Raw genomic sequence first — 12,633 nt, forward strand, 5'->3', positions numbered from 1 at the left:
CCTCCCCCCACGCAACCCACGCCTCCAGCCCGCCCAGGGCAGCCCCAAACGGAGCTGCTCTGGGCGGGCTGGCAGACACAGAAGCGCCCAATTGCCTACTTCCCTTCCCTACCCCCCCATGTAACCCATGCCTCCAGTCCACCCAGGGCAGCTCCAAACGGAGCTGATCTAGGTGGGCTGGCAGGTAGCAGTGCCTGGCTGCCTGCTTCCCTCCCTCACCACCCCATGCCTCCAGCCTGCTCGGGGCAGCCCTGAATGGAGCTGTACCAGGTGGGCTGGCAGGTGCAGCAGGGCCCCCATGCCATGCTGTCTGCTCCTCCCCCCCCCACCTCTGTGAACGGAGGCCAAGTCTGCCTTCCTTTTGCCCCCTGGTAGACCTGGCCCCCAATCCCTCAGAGACCAGGTCTACCTTAAGGCTGCATTCATTTATGTGCTCTATCTCACAAATCTATACCTGTTTATATGACTGAGGGTTGTCCCTAGCGTGGTATAGTAGTTCGTGCTTTTGGATTAGGTGCTGAGAAACATCTGTTCAAATCCCCACTCTGGTGTTAAACACAATGGGAGAGCTTGAACCAGTTCTGTGCTCTTAGCCTGGCCTGCCTCAAAGGGTTGTTGTTAGAATACAAGGGGAATGGGAGAATCATGTATGGTTAACACTTAGGTCTTAAGAAAAAGGGTAGGTTTGTTTTGAAAAATGCACTTAATCTCTTTGTAATGTGACATCACATTTGTTATTAGAAACATCAGGATGAGAAGAGCTACAACCCAAGTGACCCTCAACATATTTATTTCATGTTTATTTTAGAAAATAAATGTCTTTAGTACAAGCAAACCTCCTCCCTTCCTGCAGTGAAGGGAACCTGACATTTGAAGTCCTTAATAGAAGGCATTAAGGAGGAGTGAAAGCAGGGTCCATAAGGTTTTGAGGTTCTCATTTCTTTCTTATTGCAAATCTTTAAAACCATGTGTTGCCAATATGAAAACTTAGTTAGGCTGGTATTATATATGTTTGCCCTGCCTCTGATTGGTTTGAAGAAACCCAAGGAGGTTTGCAGTTATGTGTAATTTATGTATAGTACAGACAGGTATTTGAATTCCCCCAATACATGCTGACTTCAGCGCCTCTCAGATGCATCGTGGATTGTGGATCCCCACCCCCTTCCACCCCCTCCTGTTGCTTCTAAGGGAGAGCAATTTTTCAAGTTTATATCAAATGTCACTCTATTTCATTTCCAAATACAATCTCACGGAGAAATGGTTCGGCTGCCCCCCCCCCTTTTCAATCTTTAAAGTTAATGTATGAATTTATATTCTTTTCTCCCACTCATGCTCCTAAATTAAGAGGTGTAATTACCAGCAGCGCTTGCTACAAAATAATGGAGCACCGTGGGAAGAGGAGGACCTGAAGGGTTGCTTCCCCCCTTTCTGTCGGGCCTCTCCTCTCCCTCTCCAAGGGCCCAGCTTATAATGTACTTTCTGTCTTTTCCCCTGTTGGCATCCTCTGCTTTCCCCCATTGTGCTGTGGGCACTTCTGGAATTCTGAAACAGAGTAGTGAACACTACAGCAAAATGGCTGCCTCAGGAGGAGGTGCCAATGACAAAATGGCTGCAAGTAGGGTTGCCAGGTTCCCTTACCCTCTGAGCGGGAGCTGGGAGACCTAGCACTTACTTATGTGGTCCCCTCATGCATGCATGCTCCCGGCCTGCACAATGATGTCATTTCCCGGAAGGGATGTCATCATATGGGCCACGTGTCGCCTCTGGGAGAGCTCCCGCGCTTCACAGAGGGACAAATCAGGCCTGATTCTGCCCATATAAGGCTGCTGTGGAGCTCCGGAAGCGCTGCCGGGGCGGTGTGACAGGCCTTGGAGTGCTCCTGCGCTCCGCAGCGGCCCAATTCAGCCCAAATCAGAGCGTACTGGGAGGCACGTTCCCTTCCTTGCCGGCAAGGTAAGCGGTGGTAGGGCATGGAAGATGAGAGCGAGGGATCCCCCGTCCGCAGAGGGGGGACTGGCAACCCTAGCTGCAAGAGGAGATGGGATGACAAGGAGTGTGATTATGCAGAATTCTAATAGTAACTCTTTTAACATTTCAGGTTGAAGCTTTGTTTAACAGGAAGCTTTTTAATCTGCCCAGCCAATCAGCTCTCCAGTGGCCAGTTCAGAGGCTCTGCTGGGCAAAAGCTTCACCCAGCCCTACCCAATTTCTAATGGCACTTCCTAAAAACACTTGGTCGGTGCCAGGAAAGGTGTTGATGGATGCCCTGTTGGGGACCCCGGCCGTGTTGGCTTGGTTCTGTTCTTAATTACCATTGTGGAGCACAAGACAAGTGTCCATGACGAGTTGAAGGCTCATTAATGGCTAATGCTTCCCTTTCGTTGCTCCTCAGTAAGGAGCAACAAAGGACCAAAATAGCAATTACAGTTGGGAACCTGGCCAAACTATTCCATTTGATAGCTTGTCCTACCTTACAAAGGAACAAGGCATCCCTGCTAGGAAAACACAAGCATGAAGCTAACGTGCATGCATAAACTGAGCTGAAGGAAGTACATCTCAAGCATATATCTCTTGGTTGCCTCAGTGTAGTAGAATCACACTTATATGCCAGTGCCTTATCCTCTGTTTCTAAAGTCAATATTAGGGCCTAGCCAGCTGTGATACTTTCTGCATGTTTTCTGTGTCAGGGTCTGAACGCCTTTCCCTGTGTATCTAAGGAAAAAGCTCTCCTCTTTACCCCTCTTCTTTGGGGCCTTGATCATTAGGACCAAACCCTGGCAGACACTGAAGCCCTTTCTCTGATCTCTCCTAGTGACTGTCGAACTTCCATTGCTTGCCTGTGTCTCGCTTCTGCTGCCTGAGCTATCCTCTCTGACCAGTGGAGAGCCAGTGGTAATAACTGGCTTCTTCTCTCATGGATCTCTCGCCCCTGGGCTCTGAATGGGTTATCTGCTGTGGCTGACTTCATCTCTCATCTCCAGGGGTCCCCCAGGGATCATAGTTCACATACTTTGGAGTGTGCCCCTAAGTCCTGCAGCAGTGGTGACCTTAGCCCTTGCCCTGGGTCCAAGAGGTATAACTCCCTGGGTGAAAGAGGGCACTGAGAGCAGTGATTGTGATCTGGGCCTCAGAATTCTTCGAGTGTGCAGTGAGCTGGACCCAGTCTCTCTCCAGTGCAAAATAATTAATGGCAGTGCAAAATAGCTGATTGCCTGAAGCAGGGAGACAACCCCCCTCCCCTTTCCTGTCTCCTCTTAGTTTGAGAAGATAACAACCATCTTTCCTGTCAGGCTATGCACAGGAGGAGGAGGCGGCGATCAGTTTCCTACTGATGTTTGGGCTCCTGGGAAGGGTAGCAGATGAGAAAGAAGCTGTCACTTTGCAAGATATCTGCTTGCAGCTTTCCTTGTGACTGGGAGACCACCGGCATAGAGAATTCCTGACAGTCTCTTCCCCTTTGCCATTAAGGATTTCCTCTGCTCCCCCACCCCAAATTGGGAGAGAGCGTTAAGCATCACCTGCCTGACCTTTTCACTACTGCGTCAGTTTCTGGGCGCAGTTCACAGTGATGGCTCTTACCTTCAAGGTCTTGAACAGCATAGGGGTGGGGGATTTGAAAAACTGTCTTCTCTTGCACCATCTAGTTGGTCAGTTAAGGTCTTCTTCTCAAGCTCTACACTCTGTGCTTGCACCTGCAGAGGTTTTGTGTGTGTGTGTTTGCAGTGGTGGACCTTGCTTTTGGAATGTGCTGCCCCTAAAGGCATGTCTGTGTGCAGGTGCAATCTTGAGCAACCAACTGTGTTTTTTTTTTGTTTATATCTTGCCTTTCTCCCTGAGTCTCCCAAATCCTAGACCAAAACCCTAACCGCTATACAACGCTGTCTGTCTGGAACATTCAGCAGAAAGAGGACTCTGTTTTTATTGTCTGTTTTTTCAGAGGGCTGGTTAAAGAAAAGAAACAGATTTAAATAAAAGAAGCAGAGGTCGGTCATGAACAGTAAATTCTCATAAAGGGCCCCAATACCTTGAGATGTTTAATGTACCTGCTTATGATCCTCCCAAAAGGGGAGGGTTTGGAACTATTCGGTTATTTAAAATAATTTCTATTTCAAGTAGGTTGAAGAGCGATAGAGAACCTCACGGTAGCAGTTGGAGATTGAATTTCATCTGACATTTTCCCGCACAATACTTAGAAGTGTAAAATGATGCCTATTGGATAAAATAGTCCCAATTTTACCTCCATAAAGTTAGGAACTGGCTTAGCGATTTGCTCTCGAGAAAGACCTTAAGGGACATCGAGTGTTGCCTGCTTTTTTAAAAAAAGGAACCTCTCCATGTGCTATGGACACACAAAAGCAAACAGAACATCAGCATGGTTAGGAGAAGAACAGGAAATCATACAAAACCACTCTAATGCCTCTGCAAATGAATGGCTCTTACACTTCCTTCTTTACAGAGGGCAATTTTGATCCTCTTATGAAAAATGTAGCGGATGCAGGATCCCACAGAGGTGGTAGGGAGCTTTTTGTCAGTAACTGCCAGTAATATGCATGGGCTCAAAATGGGATTGAAGAATTTCACAGGATGATTTTTTTTAAAAGGATTTTTGGAGCAGCCCTCCTCAAGTTCTAACGGGTCAGTAGAAAGTATCGGCATGTGGAAGTGCCATCAGGCGTGGAGGATTCTATGGGTATCCTTTTGTCCATTATTTTAGGTGCTTCCTGGACAGCTGGCAGTGCATGCTTCAGTAATTGCAAGGCATTAAAGATCAGGATGCAGCCGCCTTTCACAGGAATCCCTGCATCCTTTCTTCTGACTACAGCTCTGCTTTAGTCCAAGAACGAAGTCTCTGTCTGTATTCCTTCTCCTCTCACGCTTTGTCCCTGGCTGAAATGCCTGCAGTCTCTCTCCCCTTTTTTCCAGCAGTTCCACAATCTCTGTACGTCTCCCTCCTTTTTGTTAAAAACTCATTCTGCATCTTGAAGATGCTGAAGGTGTCCCTGTGGTCACAAGAGAGCTCAGAAGTAGAGAAATGCCGTTAACCATAGTCATGCTCTGTATTTGAAAATGAGAGCCTGAAATGTTTCCATGCACTAAATATCAAGGTACTCAGTATTTTGGCTGTCCCTCCAATAAAGCTTTCAGGCTGCTGGGTCGTATCCAAAACACTATTCTGCTCCACCAGAATCTCTGAATGGAGTAGTGTCTGGGGATGGGCGGTATATAAATTGAAATATAAATATAAATAAAATAGTCGTACTGGTCTGCAGTAGAAGAGCAAGATTTGAGTCCTTAAAGACCGACAGCTTTTGTGAGTCAACATTCCCTTCATCAGGCATCTGATGAAGAGAGCTTTGACTGTCAACAGCTTATATGATGGAAATCTTATTGGTGTTTGGGGTCCTACCAGATGCAAATCTCACACTTCTGAATGGAGACTGTCATATGTGAGTCTTAAGTGTCAAGGCAAGTCTTTGGCCATGGTCAGTCTACACCAACGGTTCAAGCGGTAGGCTGTTTGCCATGAGGATCCTTTTCTAAAACCTGAGAAGGAAGCAAGCTTGAAGCTGGAACCTCAAATGCAGTAGTTGGGCCTGTTGACCTCAGAAGAACAGAAGACCTGGCTCTGGGTATGAACATAGGAAGCACCTTGTAAAGGGTCAGACCCTTAGTCCAGCAAGGCCCATCTTGTCTGTTCTGACTGGCAGCAACTCTCCATGGCCTCAGCTGGGGGAACACCCCATGATTCTAGTGGAAAATTCCAGGGAGTGGAACCTGGGACCCTCTATATGTAAAGCAGGTGCTCTACCTTGGAGCCACCGCTCCCATCCCAAGGGATATTGCCTTATCCTGAGTCAGACCGTTAGCCTATCAAGGTCAGTCTTGTTTCCTCTGACTGGCAGTGGCTCTCCAGGGTCTCATAGGGAGGTATTTTACATCACCTACTACTGGATCCCTTTTAACTGGAGGTGCTGGACATTGAACGTGGCACCTTCTACATGCCAAGCAGATGGTCTACCACTGAGCCACAACTCCACTGTGCCAGGCTTCATTTGCTGGCATCTTCAATTGCCAGAGCTTCAGAATCCACAATGCTTGGTATTCCTATGGTTCTAGTGAGCAGCTGTAAACAGTAAACTGTCATGTCTGTGTCCCACACATCCATGCCATTGTTTCATTCTGTATGTTGCTGTGAACCATTGCTAATGCTGTATCTTAATGTCATTTTGCAAATGCCATACCCATTGCTTTTGTTTCACAGGCATCCTGAGAACGCAGCTGGTTTATCTCCTTCCTCCCGCCTTCCCCTTTGAAGTTCCCAGGAACGACCTTACACTGTCTGAAATGTTGCAGTTTAATCTTATGCCTTTTGTCCTGTCTAGGCTGATGTATAAACCCTGGAAGAAGTTCCCAGAACGTTTTCCGCGTAAAGCTATGGTTTTGTTGGGAGGGGGGAGTGGTTGGGTACTTAGAGATGTACTTTCCTCAAGTTCCTATTCCTGTCAAGGAACGTGTACTGCTTAGATGCTTTCTTGCTTCTGAGTAAACCTATGGACATATATATGGAAATGATTTGATTTCTGAATAAAACTATTTAACCAAGAGCTTGGACTTCTTGTTGCAATGGTGCAGGGATCTGTTTACCATTACCTGCCACCCATAGCCTGACGTAAACTCAGTGTGGTGGGACCTGCTCAGAAATCCATTGCACAGTCAAAAAACGTCACTGCATGGTCGAAACGCTTCATCTTATGATGGTTTTTGTACATTCATCATGGTCTCTGACGTGACTCGCAGAAGTGCCTTTTGTCAAGTCGTAAGGGCTTTGGATAAGGTGACCAGTGAGTACTAGCTTGCTATAAGAACTGGTACCAGGGATCTTGAACAGCACTTAATGGAATTGTTACATCAGTAGGACTGGAATATACCAGCAGTACCAATGGTCTCATAGTGATCAGACGATCATATGAAATATCAAAGGAATCCTCTGTTTTAAAATTTAGTACACCCTGTGACAATTTCAGTTTGTCAATTGTGTAAATCTTCTCTTTGGGGAATATTTGATTATTTGCCGTGCAGATTTTTAAAAGAAAAAAAAAACAGCTCTATTACTGCAGTCGAATACATCTCTAACTACTCTGTTGAGTTACAGCGACGGGTGTTAACATCTTCCCTCTAGCACTTGTGAGTATTTGAGTGACCCACACACTTTTGTTATAGGCTCAACCTCTCTCCTACCCCTGTAAAAACACAATCACAAGCCACAGAAGTCTATTACTAACCCCTTGCCTTTTTCCTCCAAAGGGAGCCAACGGCAATTTATTTGCTCATGTCAAGAAACCAGGTGGCAGCTGAATTCAAGGCTGAGGCAGCTTAGCCAATGATAAATAGGCTATTTACTGGCTCTGCATCTCCGGATGCTGTCCACGCCTGGACCAGAGAGCAGCCCGAAACTATAATAACAAACCTCATTGCAACCTTCAACAGGAACGGAAAGGCAGTGCACATAACTAATGGCCTGGTGCTGCAGAGGTGGGATGGAATTGAAAGTTTCCTGCCAGGCCCCAGTGTCTTGGAATTCACATCCCTGGAATTATCGAGAGCACCAGCTTTATCTGGGCCATCTTTGATGGGCTTGCTGCTCAGAAAGAGAGGTGCTCGGTAATCAGAAAATTGAGGGAAACGTTTTTTGCTTCTGATAGTCTTATCAGGCAGCCGCTCTGCGTTCATGTTTTCACAGTTCAGAGAGACAGGTGCAAATATGTTCTTCCCACCACTACCACCTCTGGTCCTCTGTGCTGCTGGGACTGGATTTGGGAATGAATCAGGGACTGTGTTTGGGGTAACGCAGACTGGACCTCCTGACTTCCTCTTTTGCACTGTGCCATTTTATACATTTGGAAGGCTAAGAGAGCCCTTAGGGATGTGGTCCCTATTAACAGGAATAGTGCTACTTCCTTTATACCTGTTTAAATCGCCCATGAGCTGCTGTAGCATCGTTTTGGACTCCCTGCTATAGGTTGCTGTGGCTTTGCCATTGTCCGCAGTTTTCCGTTTCCCACCGACCCATTTTGCCCTGTTGAGCAGAACCTCTCGCCCTGAAAGGTACCATCTGGCTGCACTTGGATCCAGTCCTTCAGGGTAGTCGAATTAGGATGCTGTGCGTCTAGGCAGCACAGTTGAAGGATACTGTATGCTAATGCCTTATCTCCCTGGTGCCGAAGACAGAGCCCTCGGTGTGTGTTTTGGTATGCATCTCTAATTAGGGCAACACTTGGCTCGTTATTTTCTGACGTGCGCAGAAAGCTCTGTGTTTTGCTGTGGATTAAAAAAAAAAGAAATGGCAGATGGCAAAGTTAAAAAATTAAGCAGGAGGAGTTGTGGAAGGGTTGGGAGTGCTAGCTAGCCAGGCGTTGGCAACAAAGGGGTTCGTGGGCTTAAAACAGTTGTGGGGACAACGTTGAATCAGATGCAAGCTCCTAGTCTAAGGAAGGGTTCTTAATCCTTCTGTGAATGATTCAATAAGATCTACTTAGTACTTTCACAGTGCAATCCTATGCAGAGTTGAAATGTCTGGGCTTAGTCTAGTTTGCCAGCTCTGGGTTGGAAAGTGCCTGGAGATTTGGGGGTAGAGCCTGGGGAAGATGGGGCTGGGGAAGGGGAGGTAGCTCAGCAGGGATGTGATGTCATAGAGTTCACCCTCCAAAGGAGCCATTTTCTCCAGGGGAACTGACCTCTGTCATCTGAAGATCAGTTCTAGGAGATCTCCAGGCCCCATCTGAAAGTTGCCAGCTGCAGCTTAGACTTGAATATCTCTGCATAGGATGTTGGTATCTGAAGCACTTTGCACTCTATCTGGTTGTATGCCTTATGGTAGCGAGGGAAGTCGATTGGTATAATATATCCCCATTTTGCAGTTGAGGAATTTGAGAGAGTTTATAGATTGCCTGATGAGTTCATGGCAGAGGCAAGATTTGAACTGGGGACATCCCAGATCATGGCACCTTAGCCGCTGCATGATGCTGGCTTATCTGACTAAAGACTGGCAGTGAAACGGGCCTGTTGCCTCATCCTCCTCACTTGGCTGGGGAGCAAAATTCCTGGCAGCATTCGTGTTTTACACATGGCGGTGATGGTACAGTGGAAGAGCCATTGCCCACCCCACCTTTGCTCTGCGCAAAGCGGCCCTGTCCCTTAGTGAGAGTCATTAGCCCCTTAATCACCAACAAGATTTCCAAGGTAGAAGCTTTTGAGAGTCAAGCTCCCTTCTCCTGGTCTGATATCTCACAAAGGGCGTTTGACTCTCAAAAGCTTATACTGTGGAAATCTTGTTTGTTTATTCGTTTGTTTCAAATTTCTATTCTGCCCTCCCCGCGAGCAGGCTCAGGGCGGATAACAACATATTAAAATACAATTAAAAAATTCATCTACATTAAAACAACAGTGTATTAATACACATTTAAAACAGGATGGTGGACAGCCTTCACAGGGAGGGTTAAGACTTTATACACCCCTTTTTCAGGCCGGCGGAGACCCAGCCTCAGCCATATGCCTGGCGGAACAACTCTGTCTTGCAGGCCCGGCGAAAGGATAGTAGGTCCTGCTGGGCCCTGATTTCAGCAGACAGAGCGTTCCACCAGGTGGGAGCCAGGACCGAAAAGGCCCTGACTCTAGTTGAGGCTAGGCAGGCCTCCTTGGGGCCAGGGACCACCAACAGCTGTTTGTCCCCTGATCGGAGTGTCCTCCGGGGAATATATGGGGAGAGACGGTCCTGTAGATATGCTGGTCCCAGTCCGCACAGGGCCTTATAGGTCAATACCAGAACCTTGAATCTAATCCAGTACTCCACTGGAAATCAATGCAGCTCACCTAAGAACAGTGTTATATGCGCTTTATTTGGCACTCTTGTAATAACATGCGCTGCTGCATTTTGTACCAGCTATAATCTCCGGGTCAGGCTCAAGGGCAGCCCTGCATAGAGCGAGTTACAGTAATCTAGCCTAGAGATGACCATTGCTTGGATCACTGTTGTTAAGTCACGGGTTGACAGGTAAGGGACAAGTTGCCTGGTCTGCCGAAGATGGAAAAAAGAGGACCTGACAACCACTGTGACCTGTGCCTTCATTTTCAGGGAGGCATCCAAGATCACCCCCAGGCTCTTAACCCTCGGAACTGGCACTAACAGTGCCCCATCGAGGGCCAGGAGACTGAGTCCCGAACCTAATCCCCCGTGGCTTAAGTACAGGACCTCCATCTTCGTCGAGTTCAGTTTCAGCCGACTCTGCTTCAACCAACCAGTCACGGCTGCAAAAGCATGTTCCAGGACATCTGGAACACCAACATTGTTGGTGTTGGAGGTGCTCCTGGAGTACAGTCTTGCTGTTTTACTGCAGGCCAACATGGCTACCCATCTGAGACTACTTTACTTGGATATTTTAGGAAGACATTGGCTTCTTGTGTCTTTCACTTTAAATATTGATGCAATGGAAGCCTTATTAGTGTAGAGATCCGGTGATCCCTAGCTTGAGAAGTGGTGCTAATGTGGGGAGGAGAGAAGACTAAATGCCCAGAATAAGGTCCTCTTGTGTCCCATTAAGCAACAGTGTTTAGAGCATATGTTCCATAGAATGGTTTGTTGGCATATATGTCGGCAGGGCCAACAGTCTTTCAGCAGCATATACTTACTCACATGTAGGCTTCCCTGCTTAAGTCTAGGATATTGACTGACTCATTTACTTTGTGGTTACTTACTAGCCATTTTTTAAAAAAAATTATTTATCTTGTATTTTGGCCAAAATTGCAGGTTTTTTTTTTTAAATTTTACGCAGTTTTTTAAAAAAAATAAGTAGTGGGATTCTCAGCTTCAGGTCTATCAAAAAGATGCCTGATTTTCTAATTCCCTTCATCTGTACACGTATGGTAGCTGGTACATGGAGGAAAGAGGACTGGAGTCTGTACACAGGCATAAAGGGGGGGGGGGAGGTCTAGCTGTTCCCTGCCGTCAGATGTTTCCTCTGTTCCCCTTTCCATATTCACAAATGTGTGATAGGATCTCTGTTCCAAGGAGAAAATAAAATTAAAAGGAAACCCCTAAATCACTCTGTTTCTGCTTGGGTTTTTTGGCAGTTGGAGGTGGAGTTACAGGTGCTGAAGGGTCAAGAATCCTCAACCGATCTGAGCATCTTCATCGCTCGAGAGGGAGTGAATGCACTCAGGTAAGCATTGTCTCCTCTTTGGTATGCAGCTGGGGAGAAGGGGAAGAGAACTAAAGTTTTTTTTTTCTAATTATGGAATTTGTCTTCTGAGAAGTAATAAAATTCATTAGCGATAGGATTGGGAGCTTTAATCGGTTTGATTAATTAGCTCGGGCTTAATCACAGGGAGAAGTTTGTCTCCTGACTATTTGACGGGGAAAAGAATACAGAATGCTTGGTGGGCTTGCCCCCCCCCTCGCTGGTGTGTGTAGGGATCTCAGCTTCCTCCTCCCTACTTGTGCTTTGGTGAAAAGGCACTTAAAGATGGCTTTCTCCCCCCCCCCTTTCAGTTTATTTCCAAGGTAATAGATTGCCTTTCAGAGGTAAATGGTCTAGATTACCTGATCTTACCTTTCCAAAGAATCTGAAGCAGACAGCTCAGCCGAAATGCATTTCACCATACACCTTACTTTTTTCTTATCCACGATACTGATGGGCATTGAACTTGTGTTTCAGTTTTTTCTAAAGTGCTCAGGGGCAGCTTTTTGGAGTGGTTTGACTCTGACGTGATAGTGAAAGGGGAATATTCCCTATTTCCAACTCTGGTAAAAAAAAACAACCCATCCTTTTGCTTTAGTAGCTAGCATCTTTTGGGGAAAAAATCCCCCTAATTTGTAAATTTACCTTAAATCTCAAATGAATTTCGTTCCTCCAGTTCCTTCAGGAAAGCACTTTTGTCCATGTTTTGTACTGTTTGCATTTATTTTGAAGTAACTGATTAATTTTAAAGCTAAACAGAGAACAGTCATTTTCATTCTTTGTTTTGTTTTGAACATTCATCAAAACATCTCTTAATACAAGTGAAACAACAGTACGTTCATTTTGAAAACTACATCAAGAATATCAAGTGTATTATAACACAATATTCTGATATCTCCACTCTGCCATGGAAGCTCATTGGGTGACCTTGGGCCAGTCACAACAGGGTTGTGGTGAGTATAAAATGGAAGAGAGAAGAATGCTGTAAGCCAGTTTGGGTCCCTGTTGGAGAGAAACGCAAGATGTAAATGAAGATGTTTTGTCTGTCTGTCTGCTGCCTTTTAAAACAAAAATCCGGTAGCGTCAGAAAGACTAACAACGTTTATTTCAGCTGCTTGAATTTGCACTGGGGCATGTTGTGTTTTTGTCCAACTTTCTCCAAAACCAGAAGCAAAAGATGGTGATAAAAACAAGATGATTAAAAGCGGTGATAAAAAAATCCATAAACATTAACATGTGTATGTTAAAATTAGGAGGCCGGATTCTAACTCCAGTTAGTGGGTCAGGATGCTGCTGCAATTGAGGTTTGCGGGGGGGGGGGGGCTTATATGGACTCTTTTACTAAACCTAACCAGGAATAGGAGAGAATAGGATGTTGGATAGAGCAACCACTCTCTGG

At 46.1% G+C, this 12,633-nt stretch overlaps 1 protein-coding gene across 5 annotated transcripts in view; it reads left to right on the forward strand.

Moving 5' to 3' along the window:
- The window catches only part of MAD1L1 (mitotic arrest deficient 1 like 1), a 545,441-nt gene that overhangs the window by 272,258 nt on the left and 260,550 nt on the right, over positions 1 to 12,633 (forward strand). For all 5 annotated transcript variants that reach the window (XM_054992881.1, XM_054992882.1, XM_054992885.1 and 2 more), the window contains one exon: positions 11,128 to 11,216. In XM_054992881.1, coding sequence (XP_054848856.1) covers positions 11,128 to 11,216 — 89 coding nt within the window. The remainder of the gene's footprint in view (positions 1 to 11,127; positions 11,217 to 12,633) is intronic.

Source organism: Eublepharis macularius, chromosome 12 (genome assembly GCF_028583425.1).
Source record: "Eublepharis macularius isolate TG4126 chromosome 12, MPM_Emac_v1.0, whole genome shotgun sequence".
Taxonomy (NCBI): domain Eukaryota; kingdom Metazoa; phylum Chordata; class Lepidosauria; order Squamata; family Eublepharidae; genus Eublepharis; species Eublepharis macularius.